Genomic DNA, 18,253 nt, shown 5'->3' on the forward strand with positions numbered 1-18,253 from the left:
CAACTGGCCCATCAACAGATGTGCAAACAAATGTAATCCACTGCAGAAGGATGGATAAATGGAGAGAGCTGTAGGTGAAACTGGGCTGAGTTAAGTTGTCCTTAAGGAATCGGCAACAGACAAACTGAAAGGGTCAATAACACTTGTAATAGTAAAATCCAAACCTGAGGGGATCAATAAATAATAAAATGTAAAGCTACATTCTGAACTAGAGTAAGAAAAATAGTTCAAAATGTTTCTGATTGCTTTCATATCAACAGCAAGTCCAAAGATGGACAGTAAGAATTCACTACAAGGAAGTTATGTTGGCAGCATTGCTATTCACCTTAACTTTAAGGTGCCATTTGTTGAAAAGGAAAGGAAAAGTAAGGAGAGAAAAGGGAAAAGCCAAAGTAGTACTACTAGCTGGCTAAGGATCTCCTAAAGAAAGCTGCATTTCTCAGGAAATTCTATGTAATGGCACTAATGCTTCTTACTATTTCTGATTTTTAAGATGAAGGCACTTAAGAATTTCTTGATGGGTTTGCCTCTTCCACTCCCCCAAGACGATGTATTAAAATATGAGCTTCTACTCCTGTTTTGCAAACTGTGTCTGGTTAAAAGTTTAACAAAGCTCAGGATACAGTGTCACAACTTGCTCTAAAAACAACAAAGCAGCAAAAGCAGCCAAGCAGATATGGATCTTTTTAGAGATACTGCCAATGCAATTATGTGCTGCTAACACAGACAAGTTAAGCACTTCACAGGCAGGAATATGGTGGAATATATTACTCTACTAAAAAGGTACAACTGTGTGGCCAGGGGTTGAGGGTGCAATCTGAAGACATGCTGCAATTTTCTCAGCATTTCTTGATGGTAGGCATGGAGACTGGAGCTGGTACTGTGCACAGTGATGCTCTTTACATCATGTATACTCCATCTAGTTAGGCTTCTCTTACCTCACACACAACAAAACCTCATCAGCTATCAGGATAGTGCCATAACAACAGGACACTTTGATCCCCTCTCCTCCCCTCATTCCCCCAGCTGTTTATACTCCATTTTTTCCATACTGTAGGGGCTCCAGTCCAAAACGTCAAGAAGAAAAATTGTGGAAGAAATTCTTTCTGAAGTAAAACGCAGCAGGAGTACTGGGACATGGCTTACGGCTGCCATATGGAACAAAAACAAAAGAATAAATAATTGGATCAGGGAACAAGTAAAGGAGCTGTTTTGAAAACAATTTGGATATAAAGCTGACAAAACGTTTGCTGGACAAGTGTAAAACACCATTACAGGAAAGTAATGATATGACCAACCAAGAAACTTGAGCATGGGATACAGATCGGAAAATAAGAGAAGTCAAAGTATGCAGTAAAAGTCCTCAAATAAAGTGTACAATGTCAAACAGGAATCTGTAGTGAATGAATATACAATGAAGCAAGAAAACCGGATTCCAAACAAATGCCAGTTCCAGGGATATATCCTCAAAAATGTACAATGTAAATAAATAATGCTAACATGAAATACATATAATCACAAATATATATTCAAGTTACAATATTTAAAGCTCTCCTTGGGGCATAATGCTACAGTCAACTTTGTTTTGTCCAGCAGAATGTAAACCATTTTTCAACCAGAATATATGATATTCATAGTCTATTATTGCATTTTTTTGTTTTAAGGATAAACAATCTCCTTCTGGATAGTGTACTGAGCACACAAGACAAGGTGGTGACTGACTATACCATCTAAAAGATTAGCCATGTGTGTAGGATTTCATAATTCGCTTTACAAGGAGGAAAAAGGCACACAAATTTTGAGAATGCTTATGTCTAAAAGTTCTGAAGAAAAGTGTGAGACCACCTACTGCTAACAAACAGAATTATTGACCAAAATAAAGTTGCTCCTTAGTGCAGTAAGCAATGGCTTCAATGTAAAGTAGGGTTTCAAAAGGCTCATTTCCAAACTGCACTGCAGTTAGTAATGCAAACTAGAAGATATGCTTTCTAGCCATTCAAGTACCATAACTCGGGCAGAACCCCTGACACTGACTTACTTTCATTAGCTTCTCAGTCCAACAATTCACATATAATCATGTACTAAGCACTTGTGAAGCAGATATACAGGTGACAAATTTACAAATATGGTTTTCAAATTGCTCAAATAAACTATAAGCTTAATACGAACAGCTTCTGCTCCCTATTTTCTTGTCTCAAACAACATGGGTATGCAGCTGCTTTTGGAATTTTGCTGCTCCTTGAAAATGACTCTGATATAAAACTTGCAATTTACACTTGCCTTGCATCACTATGGTCACCAGATTATCTTATGACCATGCTATTTTTAACTTGTTTCTCTCAGTGATGTTTAAGACTTTCGTTTGCGGAATGTTAACTTACTAAACGGGAAACAATGAAAATGATCATATTCCTGTATCTGAAAATTACATCTCATCTGTTTCTTTAAGTCTCAAAGGTCTATATAAATGTAGTTTATGTGCACAGACACAAAAGCATGACCACTATAACTATCTTTAATAAACATTTAATATATCAATGGTTACTTCTGACAAAGACCGTAAAAATGTACACTGAAACAGCATGTACTGTAGTATCTGCACTTGCAATGTTAAATGATCCTTTGTTATGGGCTAGAAGCAAAAAAAATGCATGCTGACGATATAAATGTTAAGATAACTTATTCTCAAATTATTTTATGCTAGTAGTAAAATGAACTGATAATGTGTCAGTCTAATGCGTACTACATAAACTATGAAGGTTGTATGGGGGCATGAAGTACACATTGCTCACTTGTTTGCATCCAAAACGTAGTTATTTCCATGCTTCAGCTACAGTGCAAAATATATGCACTTCTGCTAACAAAAAAATCAGATGTTCAAATCATCATTTTAAGTCTAACAAAAAAAACACACTGCAACTAATGGTTACCTTTTCTTCTTTCCTTTTTTTTTAAATGAAGAACTTAAAAGTACACCACAAAATGTCCAGCTGGTTACACACTTACCAAACAAAACTTACACATTTTTTTCTAAGTACTTTTTGTCTGTTCCATAAGTATAAGGTATGAGAACATACCACACAAAAGCAGTTCATGTGGTGCTAAATATACGCCTGTTTTCTTTATCTCATCAAATACATAAAAAGACAGTGATAAGATATGCTACATTTCTACTCTTGTGTTTTTAAGCACTATACATATTTTGGCACATAAAAGTCCCGAGTAAAAGAAGTATGAGTAGTGCAAATAATTTTATACCTTAGTATACTTGTGTTCTTCCAGGTTAAAAGAGCTTGTATCCACAGTTCAGAAGATTCAGTACAGATTTAGTAATAACATTAACACTTGTATGCAAGTACAAAAAGCCCTAATCGCCAGGAATCAAGAGCTTCAACAATGAAAATGCCACATTACTTAATGTGTACCTGGTCCAGTCAGGAAAACTCACCTCAAAGGTAAAACTAATGGTGCTGTGTACGTTCAGCCAAATAATCACAGCTCATACAGTGTATTTGCCTGTGTTAAGAAAGACAGCAGCTCTGAAGTTCACGTACTACATGAACAATATTATTGTATATGTTACAATAATCAGAGTGGAGATAACACTATAAAGACAAGAGTTTCCTGCCATTGACAAATTTCAGGAACATCCAGGAATACTGCACATTTTAACACACCTGAAAAAAAAGGCATGAGAGTAATGGGCTGGAAATAAACAGCAGTAAGGGCGCCACACAAAAAGGGCAATCTGCAAATATCTAGAACTCTAATCTTTCATACAAAAAAATCAAAGGGTATATTGTTGACATATTGCAGTCAGATTACTGCCATTTACATCCACTTAAAACATAGTAGGCATACTTTTTCTTTTAGGTATGTTAAAATTGTGTAACAAACTTTGAAGCAGCACAATGTTGATAGGTACAGTTCACAAGACACAATACTGCCACCTCACTGCTATCTTGTATAAAGCTCCACTCATGCCAGCACATATATTTATAACAAATATGCTGGTGCAAAAATTAATACTTAAGTAGACACAGTGTTTCATTTACATCTAAGACACCAGAACAGGAGGACTCAAACAGAAGCTGTACAGCTTCATTAAGACACTTTGTTTTAAAAATATAATTTCTTAAATAACAGATACCAACATAAGGCACATCACATATGGGATAAGCGTAATACAATGCCATGCTAACAAAGGAGAACACATTTATAGGGGAATCAATAATTCATCATAGATTAACTGCTTTTTTTCTTGTTCAGTCCTCGAAAACAGCCTAAAGTACCTTATTCCCACCCACAAAAATTGGCAATATTTTTAATACTACACTGGTTTGACTTTAAAAATGCTCACCTGATCATATAGATGAAACACCACCTTACGTTGGAAACAAAGCGTATGAAAAGAAAATAAGCATAGTGGCTTCTACTGTGTATATGCGAGCTTCTATTCTGGACAAAAATAATGTAGGTCATTCCTCAGAGACCAGCACAACTTCCACAAATAGTATAGAAATATAAAAATATGAACTTTTACTATTACCCTGTAAAATACTTTACTGCAAATATGTTGTATTTGCAACTCATCAATATATGCTGTTAATTCACACCAGCAGTAAATTCATAAATGTTAATCTCCAATTTGCACTGCTTCTGGAAGCAGTATTTACTTTTTAATGTAATGACTTCTTAACACAATTTATCACAGACCTTTGTGCCTGCAAGCACTAAAGTATCATTAAAAACTGGCAATGTATTTTTATTGAAATACAATGCATAAAAAGATTGTCTGTGTAAAAAAAAAAAAAAGGTTACCAAATAAATCAAAGTTTTTTCTCTTACACAATGTTCCTAGAGAAGCCTGAATTAGGAGGGGTTTCTGCAAATGCCAAATTAGCCTACAGCAATATTACCTTCTTGTAAGCAACTTAGTTTACCCTCTGAAGGACCCTGTAAATGCAATAAATGCAAAACTTTATAAAAGTGATACATTTCTAACTCTAGCTACAATTTGTAGTTCTCTGTATTCCTGTATCTTTTGTTTTTAAACATAGTTTCCACAAGACTCAAGCTTTGAGGGTTAGAACACAAAACACCCTTGTGGAAAATTTCTTCGGTCTCATTATTTCTCATACAGTGCTTTTAGCATCATTTCATTTTGTAACTGCTACATTAATGCTTCCTATTTAAATGTACTCAGCAATAAGGATCAGATACATGCATTTTAAATACTTCATAAGTTAAAACCAGACAAAAAAGCTCTGGATTTACTGGCAGTAATGCATTCAGCAGCTGCATATCAACACTGTGCAACAGAGAAATGAAACTTTTAAACTTCTTTACAAACATCAGTATGGTTTAAAAATAAAAACAACCCAAAACTAAGTGACATGTGCATATCAGACCTACAATTGCCTCCTTGCATTTTAAGAGAGAAATATCAACACTCTGGTTTGCTTAACAAAATTTATATCGGACGCCATATTTCAGAGAGGGGAATCAATGTAGCAGTCTACAAAATGTTTAAGTAACCAGTACAGGGTCTCTCTGAAAAGCAGGAAGCAAAATACTGGAAATATGTTATCATGAGACAAAGTACATACCTTTGAACCTGCCAAAAAGAATCCCACTGATGATTCTAAGAACTGCGTCCACTTTAGTTATAGATCTACACAATCTGTGACTTCTGTGCAGTTATGGAACACAAATGTAGCCAAAGTTCTAATTTCTTTTAGCATACAGAGCCCAACTATGTGCTGAAGTGCCACTCTGTAGGTAGGATTTAGTGGGAAGCAGCTGTACATAGGTAAATTTAAAATATTAAATAAATGATCATATTAATTACTTTATAAGAAATGTTCTGAAGGAGTAACATTTCAATTCCTTCAAATTTAAATATACAATTATGCTGAATTTGCTTTTCAGTGCAATACTCTACTGGGTAAAATTACAGATAAATAAACTTAAAAAATAAGGTGGAAATTACAGGATTATTAAAGCGTCATTAAAATTTAAGACTTACATTAGTGTGCTGTTTTTTGCTTCCAAAAACACATTTTCAAGTCTTATTCTACTTTAAACTTAATAAAAGACAACGTACTAATAATGAGCTAGAGTGCACAAAATTTACAATAGAAAATAAATGTCAACAAAATACAACAATGAATTCAAAGGGGCAGTTATGTCAAAGAATAGGGCAACATATAATTAAAAAATGAACTATTATGCAATTTGGAAAGTTAATATAAATAAGATCAATAAAATGAAACACAGAAGTAATCCGGTTTCTGGACCATGTTAAGAAAATAAATGTCTGACAATTTGTGCAGATTTCAGTTTTTAAACACTTAACAGGAAGAATGGTTTCAGTCACATGCACAATACTGCAATGTGACCAGGGACGATGTAGCAGACTGTTGCATGAGGTAAAATTACTTGTACTTAGTGTCATGACAGCAAGGAATTATGGCAGTCTCCTTCCAAAAGGGACACAGTGTTGTGGAAAGAGAATCTGAGGCAGCAAGTTCATGCTGAAATTCAGTGTGCTGGTAGTTATCTTCTCCCCGTTCTTTAAGGTATCAAATTGGCATCCAACCTCAGCCAGTGCAACCCTTGTCGTGTAAAGCGGACCAGCTCTGTCATACTACTTGAATTAAACATCAGCGGAGTCATTACTTTATCCAGCTCAGCAAAGAAATCTAGAAAAGCAGAAAAAAATGTTTACTCTAAGTGTAAGATGACCAAGTGGCATTTTTTTGGCATTTCAAACCTCACTGCTTATTTATGAAGTTTTATACATTTAATTTTTAATATAATAAACCAGTAGGTTCACTAATGTAACATAATTTAACCTGTAACTAATGACATTAACAAAATTTAGTCAGTAGTGGGTATTTAAATTCCACTTTCAAGAAGAGTACAATAAGCACACTAACCAAATGTATGTTGTGTATACAAGAAAGTTCCATCAGTCCTAGTCTATTGTAGTACAGAACAGCTCTAGAAGGCAGTGATTTAACAGTGTAATCATTCCTATTTTCCTAGCCTCAGTTCTTCACTAATGGGCATCTGGCATCCCAAAACGCCATTTCCATCCAGTGCTGTAAGCGCTACCAGAGTTATAGAAAGACACATGCACTCAATTCTGCCTAAATTAAAAGTGACTGCCACAAAAGGTAGAGCTGAGCACTAATATAAGTTGTTCAGGAAACCAATGCCATAACTGGTTCAGATTGTCTGAAGTAATGTGTTACATAAACAGGAAAGGAGAACAGATTCCTAGTAATTAAGCAGTTTGGCCATAAGAATACAGCACTGGTCTTGCCTTTAGATGTTTGTATGATGGTAGTAAAACTGCCCAAGAATCCAAATTTGTCTGCAAACATCTTAAGTCAAAAGCAGTGTGACAGCTGCATTCTAAGTTTCCTCAGAAATTAAAAAAGACAGTCAAACAAATAATGACATGCCCGTTTTCTTTCCTGACAACTACTCAGCTCCCTCACTTCTTTCAAAGAGATCAAAATGCTCTTAAGCAGGAATGGCGAAGGGACCATAGCTCTCAACCTTCCATCTCCAAAATGAGGAACACTAGCCCTTATAATGTGGAACAAATGGGCAAAATGTGGAACACATACTAACAGCTTCAACTAGGAAGGTCATAGGCTGGTCTAAATAAGCTCCATTTACTTATAAAAAAAGATCTTTTAATGAATTACGACTCATTTCTATTTACCATGAATGTCAGTTAAACATTTCCCAGTACCGAATGCGTGACAGACCCTTTCAATGTGGAACTTTGAGGAACACAAACTTTTTAAGACCGCAAATGAGGTATGTTCCTCATAAGGAGGTACGCTTGAGAAGTATGGAAGGGACTGCTTTTTTGAAGCCACATCCATTACTGAAGAATTAGCACTCTTGTTGGAAATGTCAAAATGACTGACCTGTGAAAGAATAAGAAGTTATGTACCTACCATAACATTCCATGTTAGTTGTCTTCTTCTCGCCTTCTCTCTTGCTGGTTGGGTTCGGAGCCGATCCTCGGCTCTGACTCTGCCATCTTCTAAAGCTCGAGAGCTATTTGCTGGCTCGAGGCCTCCCCATATCCCACAATGCCTGGCGCTAGATCCCCAGATCTCGTTTGGTAGACCTAACTACAGACAAAATATAAGGACACCTGTCCTAACAGCATATGTTTAGCTACAGAGCTAAAAGGTTGAGGGAACAAACCAGATAAGACCCAGCCAGCTAAAAGGAACTCAGAGGGCAACTCTTCTTGGTCTATTAGGATAGGGGGACGGAGGGTGGGATGCAAGAAAGAAGGCGAGAAGAAGACAAACAACATGGAACATTATGGTAGGTACATAACTTCTTAATGTTAAGTTGTCTATCTCGCCTTCATTCTTGCTGGTTGGGACAGCGTCCCTAGTACCTCAGTCCTGGGTGGCTCATCGGAACAGACTCTTCAGCACAGTGGAACCAAAATCAGCTCTGCTCCTAGAGGCCACATCCAGCTTATAATGAGAAATGAATGTATGGGGAGTGGCCCATGTAGCTGCCGCACAAATGGCTTCCATTGGTAATCTTGCCTGAAAAGCTACAGAAGTGGCTAAAGCCCTAGTAGAGTGGCCTTTTGGTTTAGCAGGGAGCTGTTTGTTCCTCAATTGATTCACTGGTAGACCTTGTTTACCTTCAGCATAGGACAGGAAGAGCTGATCTGATTTTCTAATTTGTTTAGTCCTATGCAAGTAGAAACGTAATTGTCTATGAACATCCAACTGATGTAATTTATGTTCAGCTTTGTTGGAATAATTTGGGAAGACCACCGGAAGATCAATGGACTGATTCAGATTAGTCTCAGAAGGTACCTTAGGAAGGAAGGAGGGATTAGTCCTGAGCGAAACTCTGTCATTATGGAAAACTAAATAAGGATGGCGAACACAAAGGGCCTGGAGTTCAGAAACTCTTCTAGCTGAGGTAATTGCCACAAGAAAGATGGTTTTCCAAGAAAGAAACTTCAAGGAACATGAAGCTGCGGGTTCAAAGGGGGGCAATATTAGGGAACTTAACGGAGGCGGGGGATCTCTTACTGGGGGCCTGAGCAAAGTAGTCCCTTTAAGAAAAACTTTGCAAAGCTTATGGGACATAATACTAGTTTCAGATAGGCCTGTATGAAAATTTGAAATTGCGGCTAACTGAGCTCTAATGGTGGCAGAAGAGGACCCAGCCTGAAAAAGTTCCACTAAGAAATCTAAAACGTGGTGGACAGGGGCTGAAAAGGGATCTATATTTTTAGACTCTGCCCAGCAAGAGAAACGTTTCCACTTACTAGCATAAGTTTTTCTGGTGGTAGATTTATGTGAAGATAATATGATTTCACGCACCGATTGGGAAATGTTCGGAAGCCTGGCTAAGGTTGGAAGTGGAGCAACCAAGCAGTGAAGTTGAGAGACTGAACGGATTGGTGCAGCCCGCTCAACTGATGGATCAGGAAGTCTGGTACTGGGTCCAGGGCTGCTCCAGGAGGCGATGATGCAGGAACGGAAACCAAATTTGTCGAGGCCAGTAGGGGGCAATGAGGATCATCTTGCATCCCAGCGCGGTAGCTTTCTGTATTAGTTTGGGAATCAGAGGAAATGGAGGGAAATCATAAAGAAGTGCCTGAGGCCAATTGTGGATTACAGCGTCTCTGGGAGGGTACCCAGGAAGAGGGAGGAGAGAAAAGAAACTGTCGCACTTGCTGTTGAAGGGGGTGGCGAAAAGGTCGCAGCAAGGCTAACCCCATTTGCGGATGATTTGGTCCGCCACTGTCTGAGAGACCACTCGTGCGGCATGAGAACTGCTCTGCTCAGCCTGTCCGCTATAACGCTGGACTTCCCAGGGATGTGCGTTGCTATCAGAAGCCGCTGGGAAGAGATCACCCATTGCCAGAGTCTGAGTGCTTCTCGACATAGGGGGTAGGACTTGGTTGCACCCTGCTTGTTGATGTACCACACTACCGACATATTGTCTGCCTGAATTGCAATGGTCCCGGTGGGAAGAGAGTTCTGAAGAGTTTGCAATGCTAAAAGCACAGCTCTCATCTCCAAGACATTGATATGCAGATGGTACTCGTGGGGTTGCCAGGTGCCTTGGACTGTTCTGCCCTGAAAGTGCCCCCCCCCACCTGATCAGGGAGGCATCCGTGGTCACTGTGGCTACTGGAGGGGGAAGAACAAATGGTCTGCCCTGGGGTACTGATGGGGAAGCCATCCACCAAGCAAGCTGGTCTTTGCATGTCTGTGTAATCATAATCATGTGAGACATTGGAAGTTGTAGAAATGACCATTGGGTGAAAAGCAACCACTGAAGAATCCTCATATGAAAACGAGCCAGGGGAACTAGTATGATCGCTGCTGCCATGAGGCCCAATGTCTTTAGGACGAATCTGGCCTGAATTTTCTTGCATCCTAATAACACCTGTACATGTCGGCAAATATATAATACTCTGTGTAACGGAAGTCTCGCTGACATGTCTTTTGTACTTAAACCTGCGCCTATAAAGGTTATAGACTGACAAGGCGACAATGCAGACTTTTCGAAATTTATTGTGATACCTAGCTTGGAGCAAGTTTGGATGGTGTAGTTCCTGGCTCATAGCAGCTGATGTCTGGTGGTAGCAGTAAAGAGCCAGTCATCTAGATAGGGAAACAGCTGGAATACTTGCCGTCTCAGGTGAGGGGTAACTACTGCCATACATTTGGTGAACACCCTGAGGGCTGTGGTGAGACCAAAGGGCAGAGCTCGGAACTGAAAATGACTGGCTCCCAGCCGGAAGTGGAGGAATCTTCTGGAGCGCCTGTCCATTTTGATATGGTAGTACGTATCTTGAAGATCTATGGAGCACATCCAATTGCCCTGACCCAAAAAGGGTAGAATGGACTGAAGTGTGACCATCCGGAACTTCGTTTTTTGTACAGACCTGTATAGTCTGCTGAGATCCAAAATGGGTCTCCAGTCCCCTGTCTTTTTTGGTACCAAAAAGAACCTTGAGTAAATTCCAGATCCTTGCTGGTCTGCTGGGACTCACTGGATGGCTCTTTTTTGTAGCAGTTTTGAGATCTCTTGCACTGCTTGTTCCCTTAGACTGGGTGGAACATCTGGAAGGGATTTTGTTTGACCTTAATGGGGTATGAACGAAGGGAATTCTGTAACGGATATGATAGACTGTACCCATCTGTCTTGAGTTATGTCTTGCCAGGCTTTTGGGTACAGCGATAATCTTCCCCCGACTACCTCCGAAGGCGGGCAGCCCCTCAGGGATGCTGGAAGGGCTTGTCAGAGAAGGAATCTCTGCTGCCCTGATTTTGCGGGCCCCCTCTGCCTCGAGGGCAGCGTCTATTGCTGTTCCCTCCTCTGCCCCTGGAGGGAAACTCACCACGTGCATCAGGCACGGCTCCCTGGGGTTTCCGGAACCACATTTTCCCACTTTTCTGACCTTTGGGGTATGGTCTAGAAGGAGTGGAAAAACGGACTCCCACAGCAGAGAGAGTCTTGCCTTCCTGCTCACACCTGGTAAGGGTATCCCTCACCTGTGGTCCAGAAAGAGCAGAACCATCAAAAGGGGTATTGGTGAAAGATGCCTTAAAGTGGTCCGCAAAGTTACATAACCGCATCCAAGCGTGCCTTCTCAAGGCCACACCTGTGCCTGCGGCTCTACTCACCCCATCGGCCGCATAAGTAATGAGCCGCATGGAGGAGTTCACTATCGAATTAAGAGTCGTCAGCTGGGAGGTAATCTTATCCTGGGCCCCCGCAGCTGATGGATCTTGAAGGGTATCTCCTAGCTCCTTAAGGAGATCCCTTTGAAGGCGGGTAAAATGGCACAAATAGTTCAGCGACCGCATGGAAAAGGTCGCTGAGGAAAACATCCGCTTCCCGTATCTGTCCATTGTCCTAGACTCCTTATTAGGGGAATGGACAGACGAAGAAGTCTCAGCCAACTCCTTTTTCGTGGCCGCTGCTACCACCATAGCATCAACAGGGACACCCTTTGTCAAAAATTGCTTGCCTTGTGGTGTTGTGATGAATTTTGTGGGCCTTCGGGGAGTTGGTTTCACTGTGTCTGGGGCTGACCACGCCTTTCAAGCCACCACTGCCATCAGTGGATCGAAAGGCGGAGACACCCAGGAGGTGGAGGGGCGAGAACCAAACGCGTCCAGGTATACAGACTCATCCTCAGAAGGGTTAAGGGTAGTCCAGTTCCCCCTCTGCCTAAGGATCTCAAGGATGTCTGAGAAGGAGACATCTTCAGAGGGGGACCTCGGGGACCCTTCCGAATCCTCTAAGTCAGTATCCAAAGTGACAGACTCAGGGGAGTCAACATGCTTCCTCTTACATTTCCTCTTTCGAGGGGGCTCCTCTGAATGATCAGGGGAGGCCTCGGAAGAGGAAGACACGCCACTGGGGCGACCTGGAGCACTTGTTCTCCTCGCTTGGGGTCTGGAGGAGGGGCAGAGGCAGAAGCAGGCACCATGGGGGAGGAGCCGAAGAGGCTGATCGTGGGGCTGACTGAGGGGCCAGCACACTCCTCATGACCTCGAAGGCACCCCTTCCCAGCAGAGAAGGCGGCTCAGGCTCCGAAGAGACTGGAACCCCACCTCGGCACCGAGAGGGACGGCTCCGAGGCCGATGTAGGAGCCGAGCTCACCTGCGCCAAAGCTCCGAGGGGGAGAACGGGGTCGGACAAGGGTCCGATGCCACTCACCTCCTCAGAACCAACGAGGGAGTCTTGGCGCCCAGATCCCTCCAAGGACGGCGCCATGGAAGTGATCGGAGCCGAAGGAACCGAAAGGGTAGGTATCTGCGCCGACGGTTCCACGATCCGAACCCCAACCAGCTCCGGCTCGAACTCAAGGGGTGAGTTGAAGGAGGAACTACTGTAGAAACGGGCAGAGCCGAACCCAGATGAGGGGGGCTGGATAGCATTTTAGCCAGGGCCTGCGATTTCAGAAGTCTGCTCACCACTCTCTCCAAGTCATGGTCAGACAGTCTCGAAGACCGAGAAGAGTGAGATCGGTGACTTCGCTCCGACTGTAACAGCGGCGACCCCGGAGCTGAGCGAATAGACTCTAGGGATGGGGACCTAGAACGCTTTCGGCTCCCTGAAGGTTCCAACACCAGCATTGGAGCCAACTGAGAAGCAGGTACTTCGGTTCCGGCCAGAACCGAAGTCGAAGCAGACGCCACACCCGACGACGGCTCCAAGCTGGGAGCCGATGGCTTGGAGTGTTTCCCTGGCTGAGTCTTAGCAGGTGACCCTTCAGGTTTTAGTAATCCTCTAAGGATTAACTTATTCCTACGCTCCTGCAGGACTCTTGGACTAAAGGCGTGGCACACCAAACAAGAGTCCTGCAGGTGTAGGGTGCCCAAGCAGTAGACAAAAGAAGTGTGACCATCTGTCAGACACATCTTCTGACAGCATGAGTCACACTTCTTGAATCCCGATACCTTCGTATCTTTGGACATCCTGCAAAAAGGAAACATCCCAGGAAAAAAAAAGGTCAACAGTAGGTAACAAGTATAAAGAAACCCGTACACACACGCACAAAAAAAAAACAGTTACCACACCTTAACAACGCACACACACACTATAATTATAATATATATATGTATATATATATATATATATATATATATATATATATATATATATATATATATATATCTACTAGAAAATAGTAAAGTACTACAACTATTTCTACCTGAAAACACTACAAAAGGTATTTAGAGAACAAGGGTTAGCCTCTAACTAAAAACGGCTACCTTGAAGAGAGAAAAAGAGAGGGGGGGGAGGGGAAAACTCTCTAACAGTAAAAATGAGTTTTCTAAGGGGATGGGATAGATCTAAAAGTACACAGAGACAATAAGTACTAACACTACTATAATAAAAATTAAAAAAAAAATAAAAATAAAAATTAAACACTAACTATTTATATGAAAATTTTTATATAAAACCTATCAAAAGAAGAAAAATACGACCTGAGCCAGCAAAAGCAACCTCATAGCAGAAGCAGCAAACGAGATCTGGGGATCTAGCGCCAGGCACTGTGGGATATGGGGAGGCCTCAAGCCAGTAAACAGCTCTCGAGCTTTAGAAGATGGCCGAGTCGGAGCCGAGGATCGGCTCTGAACCCAACCAGCAAGAATGAAGGCGAGATAGACAACTTAACAATACCTCTGTAAATAAAGTCAGCAAATCAACAACAGTCCAAATTTGCCTCAGTACAAGCCTCTAGATAGGCAATGGTAACACTGTCTCTCTTCAAGATGCAATCATGGTGAATTTGTCAGGCAACCACACAACTTCACTATGTGGAACAATAAAAAACAAAGGTCCTATACATCACCTGCATGAACTGCCACATGCACAAGCAGATAACCCCTCAATGCAGAAGACCGCAACCTGTTAGTCACATCAAGCACCATCTGTACCATGACTTCATGTATTTAAATAAAAGTGAAGCAACTCTGGAGGGAAGCAGGGCAGGTAGTTAAACTGAAACCAAAAGAATTACATGAAACAGCTAGCGCGTTAAACGCTTAACAAAAACACTCCTAGATTGCATTCACCCTCTTCTTGGTTTAAGTTAAACAGTGAACGGTAAAATACCAAGCTGTGATTCAGACCCGGAAAGGAACTACTGCAGTCACTTAAGGCCTCTTTACTTTTGGAATGAGCATCCACTTTGCATTGACTTATGAACATTCTGTCTGTCCCGGATGCCTGACAGCTACCAGCCCTTTGTGATGTATTTGGCTCATTTGCTCCCCAGAGAGAGAGACAGATAGGTTCCCTGTGTATTCATTCCAGCTGGGCAAGAGCTGGCTGCAGAGGCCAGCACCCATGCATCTATCAAGGCTTTTTTGTCAAGCATCTCCAAGTACACACACACACACACACACACACACACACACACACACATGCCTGCAACGTCTAACAGGAAGGTTATAGGTTTGTAGTACATTATTTATACCTCCCTGTGTGTAATGCAAACAAAGCCATGTCGCCCTTACAGAAAGCATGCTCACATGATCTTGGTCTCCACCAATGGTTTTATTGAGAGAGAGTACCTAGGCATATGCTTTCACTCCCACTGGAGGAGATGCATGCAGGCTCCACCACATCATTTCTTTGTGCCCTCACACCAGCTTCTGATCAAACTTGGATAACAAGGTACAGACAAGATGGCAGCTGACTGAATAGCACATAAATTACAGTTCTCTAAATACGAAAGCTAAGAAACAGACAAAAAAATAAAAAAAGGTAAAAGTAATAAAATTGGGTGATATTTGGTTACTGCCAAGTAGACATTGCCTTTATGTCAACAAACAAAAATCTGGTAAAAGTTAAAAAGTTGACTACAAAAGGAGAAGAAAAAGCTGGAAAGGGAAGAACCCTGTGGCTAATTAGCAGGAAGCAGACTCATTAGCAACAATGATGCAGGAAATGGTCTCCAGTAAACTGAATGAAAACAAGACCAGCTGCATTCAAAAGTGATCAAAATAAGTGGGATGCTGAAATAAAAAACAGCATGTGAAAAATTGTTGGAAAAAAATGAAGCAGCATTAAATAACCAATATGATGACCTGACAACTTTGAATATGACAGAAATGAAGGACAGAATGGCAGAGATTCAGACATATGAAATGTTTCAAAAAATAGATGCAGAAGATATAGCACAAAGAGAAAACCTCATGCATTCTGCAATACAACAAAAGTTGAAGGGAGTTGACTGTACTAACATTATGATGGTACAGGTATGTACGTGGTACATGGACTGAGTGGTGTTCCAGAGGATAATTTATTAACTGAAAGGGTGCATAATGTCTTTGCTTCAAAATTTAGCCTTCAGAAAGCAGATGAGACTTTCACTGGATAAACTGCAGTCTTATCAGTGGAAGGAGATACTTCTGACGTGCTAAAAAGGAAGAGCGATGAAAATTAGTAATGCCAGGGTATTTGTAGAAAATGATTACTCATTCTGCATCAGACAAAAAAGATCAGTCAACTGTTGTCAAGATGCTGGTGTGAGATTCAAACTGTTACTGCCTGCATTTTTCAGAACATTTTTCCATCCAGGAAGAAAATGCACGTGGAAATAAACCAAAAGAATTATATGAAATAGCTAGAGAGATTGTACCAGTGGAATAATTTACTGCGTTTCTAATGTTGCTACAGCAAAGAGAAACCAGAAACTAAAGGACATGAAGAACAATCAAAAGTTAGGAATGAAAACAGATCCCAGTACTGCCACAAGGTGAGAAACGGGACAAGGACTAATAACTAAGTGAATATGGTAAACAGCAGAAGACCTGAAAAGTATTACTCAAACTATGGGTGTTGCTCAAATGGGAGAAAGAGCTGAAAAATATGAATCTTGTTTTCTGTCAGGAGAACCTGGGATTTGAACTAGATGATGGTATGACAATAAAGTGAGGAATGAAGAGGACTGATAAAGTGGTCTTAACACACAGTGAGAGAACTGTACCATCAACCTCCATTATATACAGTTTATTTCAAAATGCTGCAGGGACTGAAAAACATACAAAGCCCATCTTATGTTGTTGCTGCCCATGAACAAACTAAATGGGGAAAAGAACCAAGTGAAATAACTGTTCATTTTGAAAACATAGTTTGTGCTAAACAATTCAATACTGTTGCAAACTATAAATTATTACTGCATAGTGTGTAATGCAAGGTTACTGTAACCACAGGGGGTGATATTTTTTGGGTTGATAGTTGGCTTGATTAGTAATAGTAAGGTAAGATGGTATCTCTAAATGTAAAGTACTTCAGCAGCATACCTCTCAACTGTACAGATTTCCGCCGAATGTCCAGATTTTTGCCTAATATTATTGGTCCATTTTTCATAAAATTGTGGTTTTCTGACAAATTATTGGCAAATCATTTAAGATTAAAGTTAGAATGACAGGCAATTGAGTTTCAGATTTCATACCCTTCAGAAAAATCCAAGCTAATGCAAAACCTATTATATCAACTTTCTAAGTTTGTAAGAGCAATATTTTAAAATTGTCCCTATTTTTGGGCCTTTGCCCCATTTTTATTTACGGCTTTGTCCAGATTTCTTGCTCTGAGAGGTATGATCAGCAGATTACACAAGCACTCAAGTTCTTGCATCTGAAGTACATACATGTCAAACAGTACACATAGGTATAAATTACTTGAGATATACCACCTTGGACAGTACGAGGAAAGATATGATGGAGCTCTGGGAATGTGTTTGACGCTGGTATGAACCTACACTTGAGCAGCATTCTACCACCACCAAGAACGATGCCACAATTTGAATAAAGATTGTTTTCAACAACTGGACTGGCTTCGGGTTATCAATCAAAGGGGGTACAATATACAACAGCAGACGGCAGACAGTCCTAACTGCTTTGCCAGGGATGGTCTGCACAACCCCCCCACCCCCCAAAGGCTTTCGTATACTGTCCAAAAATTTGTATTCCCCATGCTACGGCCCTTTTTTTTTTTTTTTTTTTTAAAGCAAAGTCAGTCTTCTAAAGCTTCAAGCATAAAGCAGAATCTAGATAATAAGGTATTGCTGGTCGGCGCTCTGAAGCCTTAAAAAAAAATCCGCTCCTTAAAAGCAATCCTTACCCTACAAAACATCAATACAAGCATCATAAGAGACACCTGGTTCAAGACCAATGAAAGTACTGCATCATCAAAGAGTACTCATGAGCATCACACATTCAAGCCCTTCACTTTAAACAAAAAACGCAGGATCCTTAGTCGAAGAAGAGTTTTGCAGCATACCGGACTCCGAAAGGGTCTCGGTAGTGGCCTGCGAATCAACAGAAGTGGGCATCACGGGCTGCAAAAGTGCCTCACTGAGTACCGGAGAACTGACGACTAGCTTAAAGGAAGTGTCTTCGGGTAGGTTTGGACCTGTGCAGTCTGTCTCTAAGTTTTTTTCGGAAGATCTGCTGTCGGATGGCTTACCGAAGCCATATCGGAATTTGAGGACTGTAAACGAAAATATCTGGCTACAATAAAGGCCCGATGATGGATAGTTCTGGCAATGAACAAAGCACAGAAGCAACAACGGGGGATGTTGTGTTCTGGGCCTAAACAAGTAACGCAGTAAGAGTGGAAGTCTCGGTGTGGTATTTGCTTTCCACAGGTGAGACAATTGTTAACTTTTTCTGACATTGGTTAGTGCAAGAAAAAAGGATCGCC

The 18,253-nt window shown here is 41.0% G+C and overlaps 1 protein-coding gene across 1 annotated transcript in view; it reads right to left on the reverse strand.

The window, feature by feature from the left end:
• Positions 1 to 2,510: 2,510 nt before the first annotated feature.
• Positions 2,511 to 18,253, reverse strand: part of AFF4 (AF4/FMR2 family member 4) — a 2,373,445-nt gene continuing 2,357,702 nt past the window's right edge. Inside the window, exon 21 of the mRNA XM_044069901.1 lies at positions 2,511 to 6,704. Coding sequence (XP_043925836.1) covers positions 6,577 to 6,704 — 128 coding nt within the window. The 3' untranslated portion in view covers positions 2,511 to 6,576. The remainder of the gene's footprint in view (positions 6,705 to 18,253) is intronic.

The sequence above is a fragment of the Protopterus annectens genome, chromosome 4.part0 (assembly GCF_019279795.1).
Source record: "Protopterus annectens isolate FY-2018-M chromosome 4.part0, PAN1.0, whole genome shotgun sequence".
NCBI classification, from domain to species: domain Eukaryota; kingdom Metazoa; phylum Chordata; order Ceratodontiformes; family Protopteridae; genus Protopterus; species Protopterus annectens.